The sequence below is a fragment of the Accipiter gentilis genome, chromosome 21, assembly GCF_929443795.1.
Source record: "Accipiter gentilis chromosome 21, bAccGen1.1, whole genome shotgun sequence".
Lineage (NCBI taxonomy): Eukaryota > Metazoa > Chordata > Aves > Accipitriformes > Accipitridae > Astur > Astur gentilis.
Window position 1 is genome coordinate 3,701,274 of NC_064900.1, and position 27,127 is coordinate 3,728,400.

At 46.9% G+C, this 27,127-nt stretch overlaps 1 protein-coding gene across 1 annotated transcript; it reads right to left on the reverse strand.

Annotated features, from left to right (window-relative positions):
* Positions 1-364: 364 nt before the first annotated feature.
* ATP1A1 (ATPase Na+/K+ transporting subunit alpha 1) lies at positions 365-26,655 on the reverse strand. Its single transcript, XM_049824495.1, has 23 exons — positions 26,431-26,655; positions 19,785-19,892; positions 18,513-18,572; positions 17,334-17,537; positions 16,862-16,975; positions 16,204-16,338; positions 15,889-16,006; positions 14,666-14,934; positions 13,445-13,643; positions 11,915-12,024; positions 10,337-10,471; positions 9,604-9,796; positions 8,931-9,106; positions 8,250-8,386; positions 6,212-6,362; positions 5,498-5,666; positions 4,724-4,878; positions 4,248-4,371; positions 3,320-3,465; positions 3,063-3,193; positions 2,387-2,488; positions 1,165-1,256; positions 365-702 (listed from the first exon to the last, which is right to left on the reverse strand). Exons 1-23 carry the CDS (start codon positions 26,440-26,442, stop codon positions 674-676), a joined length of 3,069 nt encoding a protein of 1,022 aa, XP_049680452.1. The 5' UTR covers positions 26,443-26,655; the 3' UTR covers positions 365-673.
* Positions 26,656-27,127: the final 472 nt, after the last annotated feature.

Below are 27,127 nucleotides of genomic sequence, written 5' to 3' on the forward strand. Positions count from 1 at the left end.
AAGTCACAGCCTCTTAAAGCAGGCCAGAGCACACATCCAGCCACCAGCTCTTCTCTCCACTCGATGCTACGTTTGCAGAAAGTAGCCACGATGCATAGTTACATGGCAGCAAGCCTCCTGAGCTTTAGGCTTTGAAATGCAAGTGCTCGCAAGCAGTTTGTCACATTAGGCACTAGAGAGTGGAATACATCAGGGCTTTTAAAAACCACTTATGCTGTTGTCTCTGGGTCAAGCAGCTCTGCTTCCCTGCTACAAAAATGGGAAGCCAAGAGCTAACCCATGCTGTCACCACCACACCCTAAGCAGGGAGGGGAGGCTGCTCTGAACCATTCTGCCTTGAGAAAAACATCCACCTCAGACCATGTGGGGGCATCCTCTTATAATCCATCTTTATTTGTAAAAATCCACATATAAAATCTTCAGTTTCCTTTTACAAAAACAAAAAGGCACATAAAACTACTCAAACTCTCATCCCCATGGACTGATGGTCAGACACTCCCCCCACCCCAACCTCCCCCTTGCTTTCGCCTCCAGTCCATGTTTCTTCATGTTTCCTTTCGTTTCAGCTCGCTCCTGTCCAGGAAGTTCTGCACTTGCAAAGATGAAGTACACACACAGGGGAGATGGTGGAGAGGTGGCATGGGCTGTGCGTGGAATGTTTTACAGGTGCTTTTTAGTAGTAGGTCTCTTTTTCCACCCAACCTAAAGGAAAAGGAGGGAGAAAGCAGAGTTAGTCTTAAGGCAAGACCAGGTTATGAGCTTCACAAGAGCTCCTTTTATAAGCTCTGGAAACTTGCACTGTAGCACCTGAGCTAGTAAGTGACCTGCCACGATGGAATCATCTTGCCAAACTGTTGGTGTGCTGCAGCTTTCAGGCCCCGTTTCAGCTTTCTAGAACTACCCGAGCTTTAATCAGTCTTTTCCATCTACTTCAGTGCATTGCTACTTTCATATACTGCAGGATAATGCAGGGAGAGGGACAGAGAAAGTCCTTAATTTGAACTAACTGCACCATTTAAATGCTGAGGAAGGGAAAACACAGCAAAATACACCCCTGCATAGGGCTCAGCACTGGGGGTCGCTGAGCATTATCAGAGCTTCTACAGAACTTGGCAGCATGAAGAGGTGGGGAAGGAAACACACAGATTAGCAGCATATTCTTACCACCAGGGTTGCGTCTGATAATGAGCTTTCTGACTTCATCATACAGGAATATGAGGAGGGAGTATGGGAAAGCGCAGAACCACCAGGTTGGCCTGTTCGGGAGAGGAGACAATGAGAACACAGGCAGTGGAGATGCTCTTTGCCTAGCAGAGCTCTGACTTGATGGCACAGAAGAGTGCAGGAAGGCTGGCGTGTCCCAGCTTGCCAGCGTACCAGCTCCCACAAGGCTGTGGGTCAGCCGAGAACCCTCCAAGCCAAGAATTACCACCAAGTTTTCTGCTGCAATAGGTTAATCCACTTTTGGATATTAATTCCAACCCAAGGTGCGTCACAGCACCTTTGTTCATCTCTGTACCAGCACCTCCCCACCTATTAATCTAGGAATATTTCCTCTAAGTACACATAACCTTTGTGCCCACAGCCTCGCTTGCTTAAACCGTATTGGTTTCCCTTACAATTTACACATGCTAACATCTAGCTGCTGCAGGCACTGGGCAGAGGCCAGCTTTCTTGTCAGGAAATGCTCACACTTCAGCACCAAACTCCAGACAACACTTCTGAAGGGAACACCAAGATGTACCAGGATTTTTTTTGCCATGAAAATTTTATGTCACCTAAGCCAGAGGACTGTTCAAAGTTTGAGACTAAACCCTGCCATGAAACGTTGCATGCTGTTGAGCAATAATGCTTAAGATATTGGCACCCTCCCAACTGTTAGGAAAGTTACTGTGCACCAACTGGTCATCTGCACCTATGTAGCATCTTTCAAAAGACTTTACTACTTGTGCTATTTCTGTGGAAGGTAGAAAAAGGCACAAGATGTCATCACCAGTTCTTTAGTAGAGAACAGTCCCTTGGCCCATGGAGGCTTTCTGGCTTTCTTTGGAGGTACATAACCCTACCCATAAAAATACCCCATGCAAGTAAGTACAAGAGCAGATGCACTACAGTGCAGTAGTACAACTTAAGTTGTGTTGCTAATTTTTAGTGGGGCACCAAACTGCAGGCTCCTCAAACTTTCCATAAGCAGTAAATAAAAGCAAAGCCCTGGCGTGCCACATTACAGCAAAGGATCACTTACACCCTCTAGGCTGAGCTCTTCTGGGTTAAGACTAGGTTTCATGATCCACAAGCTCACTACTACTTTTTATCCATCTCACCACCCAAGCACTATTGTTCTGTGGTACACAGCCTGCTGCACAAAAAGCATGACGCAACTTACTTGAGAGGGTACATCCTTAGAGCAACATCCATCCCAGGGCAGTAGGAGAGGAAGGCAGCCAGAGCAGTCTCTTCAAAGAGACCAAATATTAAGATCTTGTTCCTAGTAGAAACAGGAAAGCAGTCAGGGACTTTCACAGATGAAATCCTAAAAAAACACCTAGTGGCCACATGGTAGTGAATGGAAACAGACATTCTGGGCTAGACCAGAAGTCCATCAGGTGGGGACTATCAGGCCATCCAAGCTGATGGCACGGTTGTCACAAGGGTCTTTTATGTCTCTACACAGAGATATTCCAGTTCACAACTAAGTCAACTAGGAATTGCTTTCATCACAAATTCAGAAGGAGGCTGGGGTTCATGCCACCAGGTCTCTTGATACAGCAGCTGCTCTGCTGCCACACAAGGCTGTGTGCTGGAGTACGTCACTGTCCTTTGAGGTGGGCTACCTCCCACAGACAATGCCAGCAGAAGTCAGCATTTCACTGTCTCAGCCTGACAACTGTAGCAGGTACTACAAGAGAGCACCCAGTCCCCCTTATTCACTGCCAAGGCACCAGACTGTTCAAGACTTATGCCAAGATGCCCAGACACTGCTGGGACGAAGAACTAGAATGCCATGTGCCGGAGAATACAGAGAGTCCCATTCTAAATCCTACATGGGCAGCCTCACTTACTTCATCCCCTGCTGGAAGACGGAGTTTCTTCGGGTCTTACAAATGATCAAGTCCGCCCACTGCACAACCACAATGCTGACAAAGAAGGCTGTATGGCAAGTGAACTCCACTATTTTCCTCTGTTCGTAGGTCTAGGAAGCAGACAAAGCAGAGAGCGCTCGTTCAGACATGCTGCCTTTGCTCTCTGGTGCTCACACCAAGTTCAGCAGGCATTAGTATTCTGGCTGGCAGCCTCTAAGCTTTGCCTCAAAACTTACCCATTGCTGCCCATAGCTGTCTTCCACATCGTTAACCCATCGGTCATCCCACTGAACTCTGATTCCTAGCAAGCCAGAAGGCCAGAACCCATTCTCTGCCATGATTACAAAATAGGTAAAGAAACCTCCAAGGGCCTGGATCATACCTAAACAGACAAGAAAGGACGATAAAACTGAGGAAGGTAGTGTGTGGTGCGACTAACAGAAAGCAGTTTGCAGGAGACCCCAACCACCTAAAAAATTACTCCTTGTGGTGCTCAGTCTGCCAAACAACAGCTATAGAAATAGTTCACACTAACATCAAGTTCAGCTGCAACCCTTTTGCTGAGCAAGCTTCTGCTCCCAACTTTGTACAGAGTTACTTCTGTTCTGCCCTGTGCTGTGATGGCATGGTACTCAAGGACACAAGATAAAACTCCCTTTGTATTCTCATTAAGCCTTGCCCACCCCCAACACTTGCAAAATACAGTCAAGAAGGTTCCCAAGGTCTGCTGCAATTAAGCATGAGCTCCAGTCCTGTGAACTGGGCACATCTCTCTAGCTGCCTTTAATCAAGGCTCCTAATACTGTGTGTTTAGGGATACGCTGGAGAGAATCCTTTACTTCTAATTAAACTAACAATGGGATCTATGTTCTTGCTGAACAAGTCTGAACCAGAGGAGAGCTGGTTGTCAGCCAGTTCCTTTACAGCACTATGCAATTAAACAAAATTACTGTGAAAGCGATTCAATGGATCAAGCTGCACAAGCCACCGCTATGTGCCATGGGGGCAGAATCACGGCAAGTTCTTAACAGCCTGAGGTTCTGGTTTACACATCCCAAACCTCAACCCTACCAAAATAAGCAGAAAAGTCACTGACTCAGGATGGTGTATAACCCCCGCTACCACCGAGTTCAAATCAGTGCCAGAGAAAACAGACCAGCTTACCAATCTGCCCATAGGCCATGCTGATCAGCCGTTCATTCACCAGCTTGTCTGTTTTGGGATTTCTGGGCTGCCTCTTCATGATGTCACTCTCTGCTTGCTCATATGCCAGGGAGATAGCAGGGACCTTTGCAAGTGGTAGAACCGCTGTTAGAACCGTTTCAATTTTCCACTGTATATAGCCTTCAATGCCCCATGTTTTCAGCCTGAGAAACAGCACTGCCCAAAAGCCCTAGCTGTAGTATTCAAGGAAGGATCCCCATCCCCAGTTTGTCCTTACATGGTACTGAAGAATCCTCAGGCTCACAGCCATGAGACAGGGAGTGTGGATTAAGGGAATATCAAATGGTCACTTGTTTTAAATCAGAACACTAGAGAAAACTGTATTTAAGCATTTTCCTTCCACCTGTCCTTTCTTTAGGATACCTAAGAACACCCACATTTCTTCTTGAGACCAAAAAAAAAAAAAAGACATTCACCATGTCAGTGCCCAAGTCAATGCAGAGGATGGTGACTGTTCCCAGTGGAAGGGGTATGTTTGCAATGATGAAGATCAGGAACGGCGTGATTTCAGGAATGTTACTGGTCAAGGTGTAAGCAATAGACTTCTTCAGGTTATCAAAGATCAGACGCCCTAGGGCAAGGAAGAGAGAACAACATAACTCTCACTTATCAGCAGAAGGCAGCCAAGCAGTTCATAGACAGCTTCAGTGGTAACACTGAAAGGCAAAATTCTAGTGCAGCAAACTGAAGGGGTCTCTTGCACATAAGCGTGAGACTGTGTGCTCCACCACAGCATCGCCTATACAGAGTAACCTTCTTGGTCAGAGCAATCAGGCTTCACTGCATACAGCAGTAAGATACTAAGCCCTGGTTTCTGAAGATCATCAAGAGCCCCTGGAGATATCCTCTGTTCTGCTCCTGTTTGAGAGCTACTGCTCCAACAGGGAGGAAAATGTGTCAGACTCAGCTGGCAAAGATGACTGTAGGGTTGGTGTCAGGCAGAAGGACAAAGTAGCTTTTGTTACTCAGCTGCTTTCTACTGTTACCCATCCCAAAGGGTCATGCTGGTCCCGTGGAAAGGGAGAAGACTTCGAATGGAGGAGGGAAGTGCTGTCCTTGAAAACACTTGTCATGGAGACAAGCTCAAATAAAGGAGAGCCCTCCAGATACCTTTATTTCAGAGGGAATGAGTAACTAACATTGCTGAAGCATGTCACTTCGCCACCACTGCACACAAGTGATAAACTCACCTTCTTCAACCCCAGTGACAATGGAAGCAAAGTTGTCATCCAGCAGAATCATGTCAGCTGCCTGCTTGGAGACGTCTGAGCCAGCAATACCCATAGCAACACCAATGTCAGCCTTTTTCAGGGCTGGGGAATCATTCACACCATCACCTGTGACTGCTACAATGGCACCCTAGTCAAAGAGAGGGATATAAAGACTGAAATCATCATGTAAGATGTTTTGGGCAGAAAAAGCTTTCTTCTATCTTTCAGGAGTTGAAGCATAAAAATCCCTATTTCACTTTCCTGTAAAGAGACATCAGTTTCTCCTTGTCCTCCCCTCACCCCTTTCCCCATTCTGATCAGGCTTATTGGAGAACCATGCTGCTCTCTCCAAAGGAGATGTCGGACAACATCTAAACTTGTTGAATCCTCCTCTGCCAAGCACCTCCAGAGCATTTAGGAATTAAGTGTGTTAAGCATCCTAGGATCAGAAGAAAGCGTTAGTACAAACTGAAGGCGTTTTCCTGCAAGACCCTTTTATTTATGTATTGTACAGCAGCCAGACATCAGCAGCTGAAGACTGCTGACACACTGAGATCTAGCCTGGCCCTTTACCTGAGGGCACTGAGAAGAATAAGCTCTGCCACTTCAGAAGGCAGCACTGGTTAGTAGTTTATATATCTACATGTCTGGGGATTTCTCTGATATGAAATCCTTGGACTCCCTTCTCTTTACCTGTCGCTGACAGCCTTCCACAATTATAAGCTTCTGCTGAGGAGATGTTCTGGCAAAGACAATTTCTGTATGATGAATCAGGATGTCATCCAGCTGCTCACTAGTCATGTCCTTCAAATCTGAGCCATGAACAACACAAGCTTTGGCATCCCTGCAATCAAGAAACAATATAATGTTTTACTTCACAAGTTAAACTAAGTTTCTCCTTAGTTGTATTTGCCCCATAAAACTATGGCTCTTCAGTGCTCTAGGGAAAGACCAACGCCTGCTGTAACCGAATACTAACCCAGGCAGCCTCTGTCCAGAAGTTTGGTGCTCCAAGTTTAAAAGGTAGATGGGGAACACAGACAACAAGACAGTGCCAAGCAACAGCAAAAAAACCCATGAGCAGACTAATTCTTTCTATGGCTTTTTAAAATGCATCAAGGCAAAGACTGGTTGTTTCCACAGCTCTTGGCCTCTCTGCAAGAAAGGAACCCCTGGCTCAGGCAGCTAGCTTCCAACGTCACAAGAGATGCTGTGGGCTTCTGCAGGCAATCCTTTTCGCCATAGACTGATGATCTACACGTGGCTCTTCACAGAGAGGAGAGAGCTCACGCAATGCCAGTTCAGACTATTTTACACTCTTCAGCAACAAAAGCATGCAACGTTATATTTAGACTGGTTTGGTACCCTGCATGCTACAGCAAACTACCACCTCTCTAAGCCGGCATACCATCCCTTATAGGTCTAGAAGACTATCCACACAGCTTATGCTATCACCCAGTTTAGACAGGGAAATTCCTTCCCCACCCTTACAGCCAGCTGCTGACCTGCTCAGTCACACAGCCCAGTGATCCCCAGCCTGCATTGCTAGGTTGTGAAGTTACCCTCAAAAAAAAAAAAAAAAAAAAAAAAAAAAGAATTCAGTCACAATACTTGTCTTCCCCAAGCAATTTCATCCCACAGGGTGTCTCTATTCACAGTTCATAAGCTACATGGCTACCCTCCAGCCCAAACACAGGCTGGGTCAAGCTAAGCAATGCAGACAGCCCAGCCATTCTGCAAACAGCCTGCTTATGCCAAAGCACATTTTCTGAGGATGCCTCAGTTCTGCACTAAGCTATGAAGGCAAACATTAACCTCTAAGAGGAAAGAATTCCATTGTCACATTTATTCTGCTTGTAGCTACTGACTAGTGCCAATTCTTCTACCCAGTCCAAATCCTGCTCCCTTTGCCCACCTACAATCGCACCCAGAAGAGCGTTTGAGAGCAGGAGGGACAGAACTGGGCTTTGAATGATCAAGTTTATAAGTGGCATTTCAGTTCTTCTCTCTAAACAGTATAAACCAGTTAAAAAGAGTTTACTTTCAGTAGCCCATTCAGTCTGGATTGTGACTAACAAACTAGGCATTTTCTTTTTACCAGAGTTTTCCCATGAATCTGTAAGTTATCTTACTAAATAAGCTTGATTAAGTATATGTTTGGGGGCAAAACTAGACCCAGCCTCTGTTTAAAGATCTGGAATCACAGGAGCATGTGGTTTCAGGCTCTGCAGCAGCATTGCTCAAGACAGTCCCCAAACAGCCACTTCCCTCCCCCATGCCATTTTAGATTCTTTTTTCCTGCCTGCTACGTTGGGCCAGTACATGGTGCTTGTGCAGCGACATGAACCAGGCAGGGCAAATGCTTAGCTCAAGGGGAAAAAAGTCAGCCCCCCGAGAGACTCCAGCCAGCTGGCTGTTTCTTTCCCCCAGCATGGGGACAGACCAGGACAGGCAGGTACAGGGCAGAGAAAGGACAGAAGAAACTGCCCAAATTTCCTGTATTGAGCTTACTCCTAACCAATTCCCATGCACAAGAGACATGCACATTCAAGACAGCCTTTTGCATTCTTCACATAACACATGATAAACACTGAGGAGCCACAACATGCTGAGCTAAGCAGATGCCAAGCTTTTCATATCTAGGGAGAGATGCTGAGGCATTATCCAAGGCAAGGAGAGAGGCATATGCTTAATTCTTTGAACAGTTCTGGCCTGCCCCACCAGTCAGTACCTAGGGTTGACCTGGCTGACAGGAATGTTGAGTCGAGCAGCAATATCTTCTACTGTTTCATTGCCCTCAGAGATGATGCCGACACCCTTGGCAATGGCTTTGGCTGTGATCGGATGGTCTCCAGTAACCATGATAACCTGAAATGCAAACAGACTGCCGTGAAAGCCTTGCCGGTACTGCAGAGCAACACTGCCCAAAAGGCAGGTTCCCTTGAGACTGAAAAGGCCACGTGGCTTTTGTTCTACTAGCAAGCCCTGGCACAAGGCATGCCTGAGGTACAGGCAGTAACCTGTTACCAGTATGCAAGGGATTAAGGTGGATAGAAGACAAAGAAAATTGTTAATACTGAGTCAATAGATCTAGTTCCGTTTCCAGCCTGTGCTTTGCTCTCTCGTCTCAGTCAGTACTGTGGGACATGCAGAACACATCTGAGCCAAATCACATGCTTGGGGACACCATGCCATCAGCACCTGCCAGCGCCCTAGCAGTCTGGAGTCTAACTCATTTTTCAGTCCATTAACATACAACCATTTGTAACTCAGAAATGAAGCCTGAAGTAGTACTAGTTAAAACCTGATCAATACTTCTCTTCATTCACATTACAGCAACACAGAGAGTAACGGAAGCCCTTTGTATCTACAGGTATAGAGCAAGGCGATTTTCAACCCTGGAATAAACTACCTTGATCCCAGCGCTTCTGCATTTGCCAACAGCATCTGGCACAGCAGCACGAGGAGGGTCAATCATAGACATCAGTCCTACAAAGCAGAGTTTGTCTACAGGAAAGTTCACGTCGTCTGTATCAAACTGGAAGCCTTCAGGGAACTGGTCGTCAGGCAGAGCCAAGTGACAGAATCCTGTAACACATCAAACCCGTGTTTACTCTGTTCCTACGTATCAGGAGGCAGAGAGAGCAAATGCTTATTGCTTCTCCAAACAGCTATGCAAGAATAACAGGGCAGCATCAGAGGTTTAGCCAGGGCTATTGAGGCAAGAGTCACACTCATATTCTGATAACTAATAGCTGTTGCTAGGTGCCCAGACACAGCTTGGTTCACATGCAGTGGAGCAAATCTAATACCATGTGGCCCCATGGAGACTGAAGGTACCAAATGCTTTGCTTCATTTTGATCTAGGCGACCCAGCTGCTGGGCAAGACGAGACCCTGCAGGCTGCCTTTTAGATTAAAGGCTAAAGACAGGACTGTTCCTATGTGAATTGCTGAAGTGACCTTGACTCAACACTATGGTTACACTGCAGGAACAGAGTACAACCTCCACTTAATCTGTGGGGACTCCGCACAGGAGCATGAGGGACAAATCTTTCCCCATTTATTAAGGCTGCTTTTCCTTACCTAACACTCTCTCCCCAAGGCCTCCCAACTCAAGGTAGGCATTCTGAAAAGCATCTTTCATTTCCTCATCCAGTGATTGCTCTTTGCCATGAATAAGAATGGTGCTGCAGCGATCCAAGATCCTCTCTGGAGCTCCCTTCATCACCAGCAAGTAACGGGATTCTGATGGATTTGCATTTTTGTGGATAGACAGCTAGGGTGGAAGAAATGGAACTGTTTTATTGACAAGTACCACAAAGGTCACAAGTAATCACCATCACTCAGTGTTTTCTGACTAGCTCAGCAGTTTCTGATATTCTGCTCTAGTTTTTATTGACCCACGACTTTAAAAAGGTTCACAACTAAGGAATTACTATGTATTTTAACATTGACATATAACCACAGATGACCTTTTTTATATCCAAGTTCCACCTGTTAAGGTCACTTCCCAGCAATTCATTCCTATTCCCAGATTTGAGTTCTTCCATTCTCCACGCACTACGGCTGCACAGGTAGTAAGCATGTCTAGTCTTTCCTCAACAGCTGACACCTTAGTGTCAAGGCAGCTCCAGAAGCTCTTACACAGTGTAACTAAGTATGGTCCGTTAACTTAAATTTATAGTCTTGAACAGTCTACAAGCAAGTAATGGCTAGACAAGATTTTGGCACCAAAACAAGTTTTGAGGCACACTGCGTGCAAATTTATGTTAAGTGCTTCACACAACAGCTCTCCCTCAAGAGGACACATGCTTACCTGGTACTTGTTGGTAGAGTTAAATGGTATTTCCACCACTTTGGGATACCTTTCTCTCATCTCCTTGACAGAACCACAGCACAATTCAATGCATTTCAGAAGTGCAGACTCAGAGGCGTCTCCTGCCACTGCTCTCTGAGGAAAGAAAACAACTATCAACACGTACATCCCAGCAGACTCACCACAGAAGATCTGATATTTCAAAAAAAAAAGTGTATTCATCTCTGCCCAGTCCCAGCTTCTACATAACATGATATGAGAGCAAAGAATAAATAATTCTATTATCTAGTACTGACAAATACTGCATTTCAGAATGCCAGGCCTCCCAGCTTGAGAGAGCAGCAGTCTTCTGGTGCAAAAGTCAAGAAGCCATTTTAAAGGGCAGAGAAAGTCAGGTAGGCAGGTGCAGTCAGAGAAAGACAGGCTGAAGGGTAAACTTTAAGAACTGCTGTAAGTTGCTTCCCATGAAGAATAGCAAATGGGAGATGAAGACTGATGACATGCACACAGAAAGACTTGTATGGGCTCTCCCACCCCAACATAAGATCAGCTTATCAAGTGTCTGGCATGTAAGATTTAATCTGTCCATGCCTCCTGCCCCATACACTGGTAGAGATTGTAGATGGGGGTTCTCAGCCCTGGAGATCTGTGTGTTCTCAGTGTCCTGCTTTGAGTTTCCTTTGCTGCAATTTAAACCAAATATTTCTTGCCCTTCTGGTCTCTTTGTCCATGAGAAGTTTTTTAGTTTTGGTGGGGTTTTTTGGGGTTTTTTTTCCGTTTTTATACTGCTTTTGGGTATCTAAAGACTTTCAAGACTCCCCCCCTCCCAAGTCTTCCTTGGATGGAAAGAACTCCAGCTCTTTATCTTAGGTCTAAAAAACATGACATGAAGTTATAGTCAGAGAAGTGCTAGGGAAAAATAATTTTTCCATCGTTTCTGTTACCACAGCATCAGAACGCCCTTGGGAAGTTTACTAAGCAACATGACTGATGTTTGACAGCTTATAAGCACTTTACAGTTAATTTCAGCCCTTGCTGGGTCACAGTTCAGAAGCAGGAATCTGAATTGATATTATGCTAACATCTGCACCAGCACTGAACCAGCAAAAGCTTAAAAAGTCAAGACTTGCCAGTGAGAACAGGCTGGCTAAAGACAAACAGTCTCCCACGACTGCTGCTCCCCCAGCTCTGGTGTCTACTTCTCCCAGCTCCCAGAACTGTGTGTTTGTAGCTTTTAAGTGTACAAATGCCAGAGACAGCGATTCTCGCAATAGCCAGGCATTAGGAAATGCCTAGGAAACCTTTCTGGTCTTTCCTAGCCCTGTCTGAATTACCTGACCTCCCAAACAGACTGTAGATGCTAGTGGATGGCAGGGAGTCTGCTGTGGGAAATGTCTTCCCAGTCTCAACTCCTCTGCCCACAGCACATCTCCTACAAGAGTGCCAGACTGCAGAAAAGATTAGGAATGGCAGATACCTCTACTTTGCAGGTTCCTGTGACCCACGGGACGTAGTCTCACTACCACTATGGGAACGTGGTGGTGGGCAACAGGACAAACGTTTCTTTTAGGAACTCACCTTAAGAATTGGTACATTTTCCTGGTTGGCCTGAAACACAGCACGGTTGCAGAGACCTGCAACTCTGGACAATGCACTCCAAGTAGCTGAGCTCTTGTCAAAGGAAGCACCTGAAAGCCAAGGAAGAATGTCAATAAGCCCAAAATCCCACAGGCTTAAGAGCAAGAAACCTTTACCTTAGAAACAGGAAACAGAGCCTGTCAGCACACTACATCTCTTTCAATCCTCCTCCCTTCCCAGGTACTTGAGGAGTAGCTGATTCTTTTAAGACCAGAGGGTAAAATACCAACAGTGCAAGAAAACACCTCTGCTTTCAAGATTCCAGTAATAGCTGCATCCAGCAGCAGCAGAGGCCACGCTGACAAAGCCAAGGAATTCTGGACAGATAACATTCTTTCAGAGAGGCTTGAGTCAGGGATGCTGGGTTCCACCTCCAGGTTTTCTCACTTTATCTATCACCCAGGAACTGGATGAAATAGCTCCCAAAGGAACAACGCTTAAATAAAGATACTGCTTCTCCCATGGTGGCTCTTAAGTTGGCTCCAAGGGAGATGAACTGAACAGACAGCTAACTGATAAGCTAGTGTACTTTCCATGAAGTGAAGTCTTCTAGGTTTATTTCTATTGCAGCCAAGCCAACCGTTGCCAGGCCAAAACTGAGTGCCTTCCACTTTATTTATAGCTTGTTACTTTGCACTAGTGTTAAAGACCAAGAACAGTAAAGCAGTTTTTAAGTGGTTCAGGCAAGCACAATGTTTTGGAGTGGTTGGGGGCAGGGTGCAGCACCACCACTGGAAAAAGTTTATGCTAATAATGTGTTGCAAGCACAACATTTCACAAGGTAGATGACAGCTAGGAAACACCTGAATTTGGTTGTACTAAACAGTTCTGGAGAGATAAGTACCTCTCTCAATTGCACAGCACACTGAGATTTCAGATTCTTATCAGTGTCTACAAGAAACTTCCTGCTGAAGTCTTACAGTCACTTCATTCATTGCTACCGCTCTGCAAACACAACAAGGATGTTCTGGGAAAACCCCTGTTCGAGGGCAGCCATCTAGTTCAACATGGGAAATTTCCATCTATGTCCAATTAGACCCAATTTATTATCAGAGTCAACACCTCTGCTGTCCACACTTTCAGCAGACTTAAGATAGGGCAATTTCATCAGATACACTTCGGCAAAAATAATCAGGTACTTTGAAGTACAGAACAGCAAATATTTCTACATACAGGACAAACATAAGGGGCTGAACGTTCAAGAGGCTCAAATTCCAATGGAGTAATTCTGAGCAAAAGCAGCCTATATGGAGCCTGATAAAAAAACCCTGTGGTACAGTGCAAAGCTTTTTATGTGTTACTGCAAGTCTTTTAAGGCTCACTGTAGATCATACGTTAGAAGTCCTTGCACTATGAACTTCACTTGGACTGGAGAGCTAGAAACATGGGTTCTTAGAAGTGCAAGCGTACAAGAAGCCCCAGGAAAAGCCATTTTTTAATGAAATGCCTCAAGTGCAAAGATGGTCTTACCACTCTGGTTCTCAGTAGTATCAGCCTCGTGGATCTGATTGTCAAACCACATGTGTGCAACCGTCATGCGATTCTGTGTCAGAGTGCCTGTTTTGTCAGAGCAGATGGTGGATGTGGATCCCAGGGTTTCCACAGCTTCCAGGTTCTTCACCAAGCAGTTCTTACGAGCCATACGCTTGGCTGTTAGTGTCAGACATACCTGGAGACAAGGAAGAAGACAACAGGTTAGACGTGCTTGTGCACTAATATACTGCTACACTGTGGGCATGGGATGACAACCAGCTTACGTGCCCTGCAGCAATTCCCTAACTCCATGCCCACCCTGCCAACACAAAATAAATAGCAACATTTAGGCCCAGCTGCTAGGTTTAAATGGCATTTTCCTCATCACAAAGCCTCCAGAAAAAGACTCACAAGGCTTCAGTCCCCTGCTTCTCAGTGCATTAGGAAGGAAATAACATGCCCCAGACTAACATTTTAGTTAAAAGTTGCAGTTCCCTAATCATAAGAACTCTGAAAATACATGAAGGCAGGTCATATATGAGAAGGCCCAAAATAGCTCTGATGATAGGGCTGCAACTTACTGGTGTAGGAAGTGAGCAACCCCAACTACCCTTTCTCGCCAGAGGCTCTTAACCTGCTTCCAGCTCCCAACTGTTCATTCCCCAGCCCAGCTGCTGCTCTGCTTCCTAAGGTTGTATGGAAGCCTCTAGCCCTGTCCACCACCACCCTCTACACAGCCAAGCACACCTAGATACTCCCACCATCTCTTCAGGAAACCAAACCTACAAGAACCTCTGCCAGGTCCCAGATCAAAAGCTGGGACGCTCTGCCAGCCCTTCAGGGTTGGAGGGGCTGGTGTGCCTGTGGGTATAGAGGCCCCGAACAGTTGTAACAGGAAGGCCTCTTCTTGCCACAGAAAAAGGCAAGACAAGTCCAGAACTCCTAGCCTTTCTCACTTTAGTTCTATGATGCCAAGCCTCTGTGCAGGTCTAGCTTAGGGACTCATCTTCATTAGAAAAACAGCTGCAGAACTTGACACTGATACAGGCAACTAGTCCGAATACACCAAATTTATAAAGCCTAGCCCTACACACGCACCACAGAGCTCCTTCCATTACTTTAGTGTTTACCCCTGTGAATGCGCACTGAGCGTGAAGCACTCCGCTTCCTTAAGAACCATATATACAACTCATTCAATCTTTTACCAACTTCGCTCACCGTGACAGTTGCAAGCAGCCCCTCAGGGACGTTGGCAACAATGATCCCGATGAGGAAGATCACAGCCTCCAGCCACGTGTACTCAAGGATGAGTGACAGGATGAAGAAGGAGACACCCAGGAACACAGCCACTCCAGTGATGAGGTGGATAAAGTGCTCAATCTCCATGGCAATTGGAGTTTTCCCCCCTTCCAGTCCAGAAGCCAGACTGGCAATACGGCCCATCACAGTGCGATCCCCAGTGCTAATGACAATGCCACGGGCAGTGCCTAGAAGAGAGAAAGGTTTCAGAAAACAAAAACCCTTCCCAAAACACACTAAACTGAGTTTGTTCAGCCTGTCCTAGAGTTTAGCGAGCTTTGCCCAAAATAATGCAGGTAGGCATTCCAATGGCCAAAGTCTCCCACTGCAGCCTTTTTTACTCTAGCAGCATGAGAAATAAATGGAGATAAGTGCTGCACAGGATTCTCATGTGACTGGTCAAGCTGTACGCCCTCTGCCTTCTATCCCAGGGAATCAAGTGCCAATTGCAGGGAATGAGAGGAAGCCATCTTCAAGAAGTAGACTGCATTCTCTTCCCTTCTGTAAGGGCTCATTTTCTTTCCCTGAGGCTCTTGAGAAAAATCAAGAATATCCTTCAGTTTTGCTGGGTTGTTTTTTCTTGGGGGGTGGGAAAGAGCAGGGGACAGTCTGGTGGCAAGAACCTGTCTGGAGAGGACATGATAGGAGTCAGGCAGAATTCTACACCATCACTGAACAGTCACACCTCACCTTGACACCCTGTGGGTATGGAAAAGATGCTCTGGGCTTCAGCACAGAGTACCTACCACCATACTGCTGCAACAGGAGGTTCTGCCAGAGATGTTTGAAGTTCCTGCTTTCTCCAGCAGCTGTATTATTTCTTATAGCTCTGCCTAACCATTTGCATTCACATTATGTTATCTGCACTTTAGCACTGCTGTAATAAGGCAGTCATGCCTTAAGACACACCACTCCTCTAGAAGCAGCTACAAAGAAAAAACAGCAGTGCTGTGGAGCCTTCTTTGCCCATTGTATGGTATTGCAGTTGGAACGGGCAAAGCCTTTACTGGGAACTTCCAGCCTGCTCTTGCACAGTAGGAGTAGGCTACCAACTAACACACTGAACTCACACAGCATTTGCATTGTTTACCTATGCAGTTCAATCACTAGCATTGTCAATACTTTAGGGGAGAATCACATACCTTCCACACAGTTGGTGGAAAAGAAAGCAATGTTCCTGGTCTCCAGCGGGTTCTCATTGGAGAAGTCTGGAGACCTCGTCTGAGGCTCCGATTCACCAGTAAGTGAGGAGTTATCCACCTACATGGAAGACATTACTTTGTCATATGCAAGCAGGCAGATGCCTTCAGCAATGAAAGCAGATAAAACCCTAGGCTCTCTCCCCACCCTTCTCTTCCACTCCACCACCCATTCACAGCATAGAAGACATTCTTCGAAACCAGACTAATTCATCATCCTTCATAATAAAGTTTTCAAACAGCGTGTCACTGCTGTACCTTGCAACCATGCGCAGATATGATCCGAAGGTCGGCTGGAATTCTGTCGCCTCCTTTCACCTCTACTAGATCTCCAACTACAACACCTTCAGCATTTATGCTGATCTTCTCACCATTTCTGACTACAAGAGCTTGCTGAAAGACAGTAAAGAAACAACCTATGTCAAAAGCAACTCTTAAGGGGCACAAAAGATCAAAGTACCTTAAAATAATTGTGCTATGATTCTATGAGGTTTCTACTTGTACTAAGATATTTATCTCCAATATGTATGTTATTTTAGAAAAATAGCTATTTTTGTTTTCTTGATATTAAAGTTCCTTGTTGCCAAGGTAACAGTAAGATAGTTAGGTACAATACAGACTGTCCATGAAGGAATCTGAGTTTTAATTCTTATCACACCAGTTACTGAACTCCCTAGGCTATCGAGAAAGTGTCCTCTGAATTTTAATAAGCTGGTGGAACTCACAGGGTGCCAGGAACTGCCCTGGCATAGTTACTTGGAGTATATAGAGGAAAGAATCTCATAGACCCCTCGAAATTAAGAGCTAGTAACCCACAGTAACAGTCAGGCCTTTTGCAATTGAAGTCGATGTTTAAAACAGTTAATAACCCCAAGCTACAGCTTGGCAGATCTCAAGGAAATGAGGTATTCCATACCTGAGGCACCAAGTTCTTGAAGGACTCCATGATCTTGGAACTTTTTGCTTCTTGGTAATAAGAGAAACAGCCAGTTATGATAACCACAGCTGCCAACACAACACCCAGGTACAGCTACAAGGAGCAGAGAAAGCAAGTCAGAGGACAGTCTGCCTGAAAGGCTTCCCATTTGTCCAGATAAATTGCTTGGTATTTAAGTGCCCCATTACAAAGCATGGAGGTACTTGCAGTCTCTGTACATTTTGTACAGAAAGGCCATCCACAAGCTAGTGTTGCTAACACAACACGAAGGAAGTCAGCTGTTCATTTCATTATGTGGAAGCACTCCAAGACATGTTAAGCTCACACACTGAATTTCCCATGCTTATGGGAAAAGCTTCTGGACTGAATGCTTAGAGGAAGAAGTTAATCTGCTTTGAGCCAAACAGGCTGCTCAACCTGCCTTTGAAGTAAACCAGACATTTTTACTTACATTATCTTTGTTGGGCTCCTCCTCCATCACACTTTGTATGCCGTAAGCCAGAAAACATAGAATAGCACCAATCCACAACAGGAGGGAGAATCCTCCAAAGAGCTGCCGACAGAACTTTACCCATTCAGGAGTGGTGGGTGGGGGCGTGAGGGAATTTGGGCCATCACGAGCCAAAATCTCAGCCGCACGTGCAGAAGTCAAACCCTAGAAGAGAGGTTCCTTTTATAGGCATTGTGGCAAGACTGACTGGGGAAGGTAGCCCTGAAATTGTTCGTGTTCTACTACAGCAACATGGAGATGCTAACAGGTAATGAGATCTCCACAGCTGCCAGGGCTCTGCAACACAAGTGCATGATGTGAAAGCTGAATACCAAAAGAGGAGCTATGGGATGTTGGATGCTCCTTGAGGAGCCTGCAGGCCATGGACCTACAAACACTGAAGAGGGGCAGGACAAGAAGGCTACAGCAGCAGACTTTGACCTCTGAGGAACAGCCCAGTGCAATCCATCCTATCAAATTATAGAACAAGTGAAAGCTGGGGGCCATAAAGATGATGACACTTTGGATTGGCCTTCCAGGAGCCAAGTTCTCTCACAGAAAGTGCAAGTCTCTGCGCTGTTATAGAGTAAAAGCAGACTTGTTGCTATATGCAATCATGCAAAAAACATCAAGCAAAACAAACAAGAGCAAAGGTGCAAAACTGCTGCAGTGCTTCTGCACTGGACTTTGATGTTAGCTAGGACATTTGCACACTTCTACTATAAAAGGGTAAAATTTTAACTGCTACTAGCCCTCATTAAATCTCTGGGCATGTGCTAGCTCACTAGACTACATCTGCAGTATAACAAACATTTGCCTTTATTACAAGCTCCTTGGGAAAAAATAAATCCAAGAATCAACTTGACCTTGGAACAATTCAGAGGCAGATAACAGTGACTTTGTTAGAAACAAAGTCACTAAAGTATTGCAGCCAGGCTGTGCAGTGGGAGGACGACAAGAAGTATTTGTGAGCTCGACAGTTTTCCCGAAGTCTGGGAAGCTTAACTGGAGGAGGGGAGATTAAACAAAAGAGGGGAAAAAAAACCAGACCACCCGGATCTCCCTTCGTGAAGTGCTCTGAGCCAAGACTGATCCTTTTCAGATCAGGGCAAGGAAAGAGGGAAAACAAAGTCTACCTACCCGACTCAAGTCTGTTCCATATTTACGATGAAGTTCATCAAGGCTCAGCTTGTGGTCATCCTGAAAGACAAGAAATGGTCGGGGAGGAAAGAGATCAGCAAAAGCTCAGCAAGTCCACCCCCCCACCCCAGGTTTCCTATCTGTAACAGTTTGGTGAGATAGCAAGCCTCTAGCTCACCTTCTCTGTGAAGAAAATCTCAATCTCATTCCACAACTCAAAGTAGCCTCATCTTCAGCATTGTGTCTATTTAGATATGACATGACAGCTTTTTAAACAAACTCTGACTGTATCTCAGTGCAGACTTTATGCCCCCAGATTCCGCGAAGCCTCAGTGGGGTGGTTTTGTGGGGTTTTTTGCAGGTGAGGGGGTGAGGAGGGGAAAGGAAAGGAGTTGGGAGGGAAGGTAGGAATGTACAGAAGATTAACCCTGTAATTTCACACATTTTTAAGTAATGCTGCCAGCTTAATGTTTCTTCCCCCAGAGAGGCTCCTTTTTGCAGCCAGGCTATTTTTCAATTGGATCCTATTGGTGCAGAGCAGTGCCTCACTTAAAAGGTTGTTCTGGAGGGAGCAGATGCTTTCAGTTAGCATCACTACTGAACACAAAATTTCACCTTAAAGCAAGCTTTAGCATCCCTTCTCCCTAACAGAGGGGACAAAAATGTGAAAGCCCAGACCCAAATCCATAGCACAGAAATAAAACCTGCATCACCTTCACGGAGAGCAGCTCTAAGCCGGATGATGCTCATAGACAGATGTATAGCACCATCCAACATTCACAGATGGGGAGGGGAGACACTTCCCACAGACTCAAACATGATTAGAAGGAATAATACTGAGGTCAGTCTGAGCAGAGGCCAGCAGTAAATGGAGCTGCACAGACTCAACTCCTCAGCTGGAATGAAAACAGCAGTCTCACTCATATGACAGGACAATAAAGCCTGCAATGCTGCTATCCAGACAGCGCTTGCCTGGGTGAGGAAATACAGCTACACTGTGCTATGGGTAATGCAGGCAAGCAGAGACTTGGGTTCTGTGTCAAGTGCCTTTTGAGAAGTGATGTTTTCGGGGCTTGCTGTGTGATCATCTTGGTGCTGAAACACTTGCAGCATGTCTGGCTTGGAGACAGAGGGGACAAGAAGGGAGATCAATGCCTTCAGTCACAACATGCTGTCAACACACCAGCTCTTTTCTATAAGTCACATGAGGCACAGGGCTTTGAGGGTAGTAAACGTTCTCAAAGCTCCTCTTTCTGTGCCCTGCACTCTTACCATTGAGACTTCCTTTTTAAGCTCATCCATGTCCCTCTCCTTCTTCCCCTTTTTCTTCTTTGCGCCATGCTCTGATGTAGCAGTGGGCTCATACTTGTCTCTTCCAGCCTGCAAGTGAAGACACAGTACTGTTAGAAACACCTTACAGTCAACTTCTACGGTAGTAGACATGAACTATGCACAGGAGACTGCTATGCAGACAAAACGATTACAGTTTATTAAAGTTATGCCACTTCAGTAAACAAACAAACAAAAAAAAAGAGCTAGTGAGCAGACAAGTGTGCTCAACAGCATCCCCAATACACAGATCACAGCCAGATATTGTGCAAGCCTAGCTAGGAGGAAAGCAAGCTACATGCTACTCAGTCAGCGTTGATGTGCGAGCCCCAGCTCAAGCTGAAACAGTGATGAAGAGCAGAAGAAACCAATTCCTGAGTGCATACGTATGTTCCCTTCAAGGCATTAACTTCTCCTCCCTCCACATCCTCTGGCAAGGAGCAGCCTATCAACTGAAGGTAAATAAGAGGTGGTATCTCTGACTGGTCAAATCTGGGGGTAAATTCCAACACTTTCATTCTCAGTTTGGCACTCTAGCTGGGTGGTTACGCAACAGAAATCTGCTTTCAATTTATGGCAGTTGGACCAGCAAGAATGGTATACAAAGCAGCAGGACACTTTCGCAGATTCAATCTGTGCTCAGTCCTGCTTACACTTCACAGAGCAGATGATTCGCTTAAAGCCTCTTTATTCAGATGGTTTTTCATTCACTGTCATTATGGATAATTCTACATGAAATCATGCAGAGATTTAGATCTTGTCACGATGGGGTAAACAAGCATCTACAGACAAGCAAGTCATGACGTAGCACACATAAACATCACTTAAAAGACAGAAAAAAGAGTACATAAGAGTTACAGGCAGAAATAATCCTGAACCGCAAGAAGTTTAGACACCCTGTGCGATACCAAAACCAGGTACCAGTACAGCCTCGCGGTGCAGTTCCTTCATTAAGTACTCCATACATTTCCTGACTCTTACAAGCCTCCAACAGCAGCTTTTTCCTCCCTTCCCTTCTGCATGGGTCCTATTACATCCCTGCCAAGTTTTATGCAATGAGGTTTTCACCCAGTGAGATCCCTGAGAAGTATTTTGAGATGAAACAGCAGTTAGTGGCACCAGAGTCAAACTGTTAACAAGATTAAGAAAAGGTTTCAAAGGCATCGCCTTGCTTGATCTTTGCATGAGCACCTCAAATCACAAACTGGATTCCGGAGAGCGATCTGGACACAGAAACTATTGTTAGGATCCAAGAACTGTCCTGTTGAGCAGCAAGCACAGGAAATTTTTATTATTTACTCCAAGAGAAGTAGAAAACAAAACCAAAAGTGAAACTACACACACAAAAAGGGAAAAAAGTAACGACTTTTCTAAAAGAACCCATCAGTCACATCTAGACAAGGATTTTTATTGTTCCAAGAAAGCTCTGTGCACACCACCGCAGCCACGGTCATACAGTTCACATGCACAGAAGCCCTCTCTTGCCCTGTTCAGTAAAGGCAAGCTTTGCATCCCCCATATCCTTGCAAGGCAGCTAGAGCTGTGCAATGGAAACAGTTTTCAATAAGTGGAACAGAGGCGAGTTGTTTGCCTCCCCTCGACTAGGAAAAGGATACAGAACTACAGACTGTCAGCATTCCTAACATTCTCTTCCCTGCACCTAAATTCCCATTTCATTTCTTTAAAAAAAAAGCAAAAGCCACAGAACTTAAACCATCACGGTCCTCGCATTCCAGCATCACAAGAATTTGCCACGGGGCAACTCATAAAAAGTCACCATGAAGCATCTCTCTTTTTAAGTCTCCAAAGGAATCAACTTTGATTTCTGCTAGAGCTCTAGCAGACAAGTCCAAACACACTCCTGCACAAAACACATGCTTCTTGATTACTGCTTGGAGACAAGACATGATTTCTAATGAAGGTGAAGGAGCTGGTGCCTTGACTAGCAGTCCCTCACCTTCAGCTTCACCCCTTCCCCCCAGAAAAGGTTGGCAAGCTCTTGCAGGTGATCTAAAAACCTCCTGGTACTTTGAAACTTCTGTGAGAAGTACAGTTACTCAGCTTGTTGGGGGCAGTGGTGAACAGCACAGGAACGTAGGAGTGTTTAGCCCTTTCAGCCACAGAGACAACCTACAAGTGGGCAAACACGGAAAAGGCTCACCGCCCTTGTTCAAGCATGATTTGCTAAAAAAAAAAACAAAACCTGAACAAAAACCCCAGCGATCAGCTGCAGTCAGGACAAAAAGCCGATAGTTACTCCTTTCCTTAAGCACCCAAGTATTTGGGTCTTAATGAAGTCCATCTTACCAAGGAGCTCAGAGTTCCTCAGTTAAAAAAAAAATAATAAAAAGAAAGCACAATACCTTCCCTTCTATTACTTTAGTACCGCATCCCACCCTTACAGAAAAGGTAAGTCAGTAGAATCAGTATCAGCTCTTACTATAGGATCATTTCATGCAGAGCCTGAACTTCCTGCTCCATCATTCAAATCTGAACTTGACACAGATCGGAGTCAAAGTCCTGCCCCTGTTCTGTGCCTTCAGGGCCATTGTCTCTCTTTTGGCAAGATGAGCCCGATCTGTTCAACAAAGACTTGTGCTGGCTGGGCTGCCAGGGACAAGGGGTTCATCCCACCCCTCAGCGCTGTAGGATTTCCCTGCTCTCCCCTCCTTTTCCTGCCATACGTGGAGAAGGCAGCCTACAGTACTCCAGATTCACATCTTATGGAGAACTAATCACATGGCCTGAACACAAAGGAAGGTCTGTCTCATCAGAAATGTCACCCCTGTTACTTGACTTAGCCTAGGAACTCTGACTCATCAAAACTGCCACAGAAAAAAAAAACAACACAGCCTTTTTTTTTTTCCATGCAAGATTTTTTTTTACCATTGGCTTAAGCACAACATTTGTACACACCAGTGTAAGAAGTTTTATACAGCCCCCAGAAAATCCTGTTGTCTTTCAGATACAGCTTATGCTTTTCCGCTCTGGACTAATTAAGCCACTCATGGCTGATGTTCTCAACACAAGCCATGATTGACCAGGAAACAGGAGGGGTGCAAATCAGCAGACAAACTCAGAAGTACCCTATTCTAACATCACCTAATCCAAGAAGAAATGTCAAGCAACAGCCAAAATAAATTACACAGTCTCTGGAGGCCTGGTCTGTTCTAGTACTTATGTCATTATAATCAACTGTGCAGAGAAAACAGAAAAGTTACTGTCCTGCTGCCTCATGAGACAGCCTTCAGTAAATATATTAACCAGATGAGTCATGATAGAGACTATGCCTATTGGAGTGGAAACACCACTCCATGACCCTATGTAATCTTAGCAAGAGATGCGAATGCCTTCTCTGGATCCCTCTTACTCCGTCCCAAGAGCTGTGTTCAATCTCCTATCTTTAACCACAAGTCTAATCAACTGCATCAATCGAACAGACTCTCAGCATCTAGGACAGTACGAAGCAGTTTTCACTCAACAGCTATTAATTGCTCGTTGTGAACAGACTGCTGCTTCCCAAATTATGAAAGGACAAGCTCTCCTGCCTTAACAAGGAATCTAAACCTTGCAAGGGTTTTCATCATCAGGGTAAAACCAGGACCACCCACACACCTTAAGACTTCTCTGGATATTAGTACAAACATCTCTACTTCTCATGGAGCTGCTTGAAGACTGAAGTGCAGAGCTGGCCTTCCAAATGCCACTGCTGCACAGCTGAGCAGCCCCTCCTGGTTTTTCGGCTCTGTGCCAACTACAGACTGTCATCTCCCACACTTCTTTGCCTGGAACGTTAGCACAGCTCTACCATCAATCCAGACACCTCTAGCAGTCAAACACATGAAGATCAGTAGACTGGACGCAGTTCTCCCCCAGAGGAGCTGGTGACTTGAGCTACCCCTTGAAAAGGCCTAGGTGAAGCATGACCTTCTGCCGTTTTCAGCAGGTCAGGATCCCACTGCGTTGTGCGATTGCAACCCGCAGGTACAGACCACTTGCCAGAGACCCTTCATCCTGTTACACTGCTTTCGCAAAAACACGCGTTGACTGGGCCCAGGGTTTTCTCTGGCAAAAGGAGTATCCTCTAGCCACTGTAATAAAAAGCTGGAATGAAAAAGCTGGGGGAGGGGGAGAGTAATATATTAAGATTTCTTAATTGCACCACATAAGGATCGCTTTGATTTGCGTAATTTTTCCTCAGTTAGTGCATTACGCAGTAAGCCTTCCTAGTTTCTGACAGGAAAAAAACCCCTTAACTGGGGTTCAGGCATTAGCACTGACCTCCAGAAGCAACTCAAAGCGCACACTAACGATCGTGTGCTATGCCTATGCAGCAAGGGAGACGGAGTGAGGGAGACACAGCGAAACATGCTGCTGTCCGCAGACAGTTTCCAGGCAGCTCTGAACAGAAATGAAATCCCGTCTGCTTTCCTCCACTACGCACACCCCCTTGGATAATCTGCTTTTTGGGCTGAACAACATTCCCCTGCAGCTCACGGCCCTCCCCTCGTCCCGTTACCATTTAAAGTAAAACAGACACTCCGCTCGGCTTCTCCTCACAGCCACAAAGACAAGGAACTTGTCCTCTCACACTTACGCTCTTACTTTCTCTTCCATTGCATGCTCCCATGGGAAAGAGGTTTCCTTTTCGGGCACCCTAACTTGGGGCAGGCACATGCTGTTCAGCGTTCCATCCACACAGTGCCTTTTTCACAACCTTGCTCTCTCACATCCTCATTTTTCTGGTGCCCAACTAGCCACATACATTCTCAACACTAAATGAACACGTCTTGTGACTTGCTACCAGAAAGCCTAAGGCAGCCATATACTGTTGGATTATCCCTTGTGTTGGCGCTTCAGCTTCAGGCCAATTGCTCTATTATCCATGCAACCTATGAAATCTGAAATGGAAGCAAGACAGCTAACAGCCTTCTATATTAGAAAGCATTTGTGCCTCCTATCAGTCCAGCCAAGGCAGCCTAAGCCACTGAAGCTTTTTGCACTACAGTCATATATACGCACACAACCCTAAGGCTTCTTTGACGATTTAAAGCATCCAGAGGACTGCAACACCACCAAACCCCCTCTCAATGTTTTATCTCTCAGGTGACCTCTTACTGTGCAAGCTGCCTGTTGCCCACCAAACTGAAATACATCACGCTGGGCTGCCAAGCATCAAAAGGACTTCACTGAGGAAAAAAACCACACACACCCCCCACCCCCCAATCCTGAAAACCCACCTCACACACTCCTCAAGCCCCATTTCCAAGTAACTGTCCATTCAGCCACGTTCTTGCAGCTCCCCTACTATTCACACGGTTATGTCAACATTGCCACCATTGTACCGCACCGATGAGGACAATGCAAAGTCAAGCCCATGTTTGAACAGCGCTTGGGAAGCACAGAACACCTGTAGGCAGGGACACGCCACCACCTCAGCATCTCACGGCCCTGCGTGGTTAGGTTACCCTCTCCTCGGGCAGCAGAGAGATTTGGGAATTTTCCAGGAGCGAGTCTAGAACAAAAGTAAGTAGAAGTCTACGCACATCCAACTATACAAGCTACACAGGGAAGTATTTGAAGGGAAAAAAACAAACATCCAAACAATAAAACCCAGCCACTAGTCTTTACTTTTCAACATAAAATAAAAACAGAGCAACCCAAGAGGTGTTTCTGCTCCACACACGGGTGTTTGATCACAACATCCCACTTCAAAAAGTCTTCACGCCTGTTTTCCAGCGCCTTCACATCCACTTTTCCTTAGTTAGGAGATACGGTCTGAATTAAGGGTTTCTCCTCCTTGCGGGCTACAAGGTGGAAACAAGGCTGGTACAGGGCAGAAACCGCTGCACGGCCTTCCGTTGTGCTTTTATCACCCCAATTAACAGGATAAGCACGACAAAGTCAGGGGCGACCGCCTCCCTCCTACCACCATCTCCCAGCACGCCCATAGGCAAATTAGCCCTAATAAACCCTAATAATCCCCACAACTCCCCTTCCCCCCCCGGCCCTCGTGTCTCAAGAAGTCTAAAGTACTCGTACGAGACGAGGGGAGCAGCCGCGCTCCGCAGCTCAGCTCCAAAAGGGCATCAGATAACACCGGCCCCGGGGGCTGCGGGCCTCACACGCCCCGCGGGCGGGAGGCCCTTTTTCGGGGAGGGGGGGGGGGGGGGGGAAGAACCCACGCACGTTAAGAAGAAGGCGGCGGGGTTTGGGTTCCCCCCGCCCGGCCTCCACAGGCAACAGGGCCCCCTCCGCGGCCATGTCTGAGGCCGGAGTCCCCCACCCCCCCCCGCTCCCGTTACTTCCTCTACCGGCGGCGGGAGGCACGTTGTTCGGAACGGGGGTGGGGGGGGGCAGGCGGCACCGGCACCGCCCTCTAACGGCCGTTACCGGCCCTCACACACGACGTGGCCTCCCCAGACAAAAGCGGGAGCCCCGCCCGCCCTCAAGCCGTGAAGGGAAAAAAAAAGGGGTGACCGGTCAAATCGTCCGGCTCCTTGAATTTCCCACTCCCGACCGTACGCCTAACGTCCCCGGGCGAATGCGCTCCGCCCCGGTTAACCCCACCCGCCTTGCCGTCGCTCACCCCTTTGCCCATGGTGCCGGGGCGATGGCGTGCGGGTCAGGCGGCTCGGGGGGGCGAGGAACGGGGCTCAAGCGGCGCCACGTGTCCCGGCCGCCGGCAGGTGCGGAACAATAGCAGCGCCCCGGCGCCGCTCCCCTTCTTCTTCTTCTCCTCCTCTTCCTCGGCGGCGGCGGCTCCTCTCCTTCGCCTCGCCCCCCCCCCCCCCTCCTCCTCCTCCTCCTCTCTCTGCCCCCGGCCGGATCGCTCCTCTCTGTCGCCGCAGCCACCCGCAGCTCCGAGAACCCGCCGGGCTTCCCGCCGCCTAAAAGAACCCTCGCTACACACCGCCCCGCCCCGGCTCCCCGCCGCACCGCCCCTCTGAGGCGACGGGTTGGCGGAGACGGGACGAGACGGGACGGGCTGTGGGCGGGAGCCGGTACCCTCCGCGGCCGGCCCCCCTGGTTGTTACCTTGGGGTTCTCACCTCGGCTTGGCCCGGCCGCGCCTCACCGGGGTAGAGGGGAGGAGGGATCGGGGTTGGGGGGGGTGGGGGGGGGCCTCCTTCCGCGACGGGGAAAGTTCTTCCCGCCCTCCCGGGGGCGAGGCTGGGCTTCGGCGGCGCCGCCGCCATGGCGGGCCGCGCCTCACCCCCGCTGCCTCCCCTTCGCCTGAGGGGAGCCCGCCGCGCCGTCGCGGCCGCCTGAAGTCTCGGCGTGCCC

Excerpts from the sequence above, each read along its gene's own strand:
- ATP1A1 (XM_049824495.1), bottom strand. Across the intron at positions 10,472-11,914 it reads AAAATGTACCAATTCTTAAG|AGAGCAGTGGCAGGAGACGC; the intron begins GTGAGTTCCTAA and ends TTCTTTCCTCAG. Across the intron at positions 6,363-8,249 it reads GTCAGCCAGGTCAACCCTAG|GGATGCCAAAGCTTGTGTTG; the intron begins GTACTGACTGGT and ends TCTTGATTGCAG.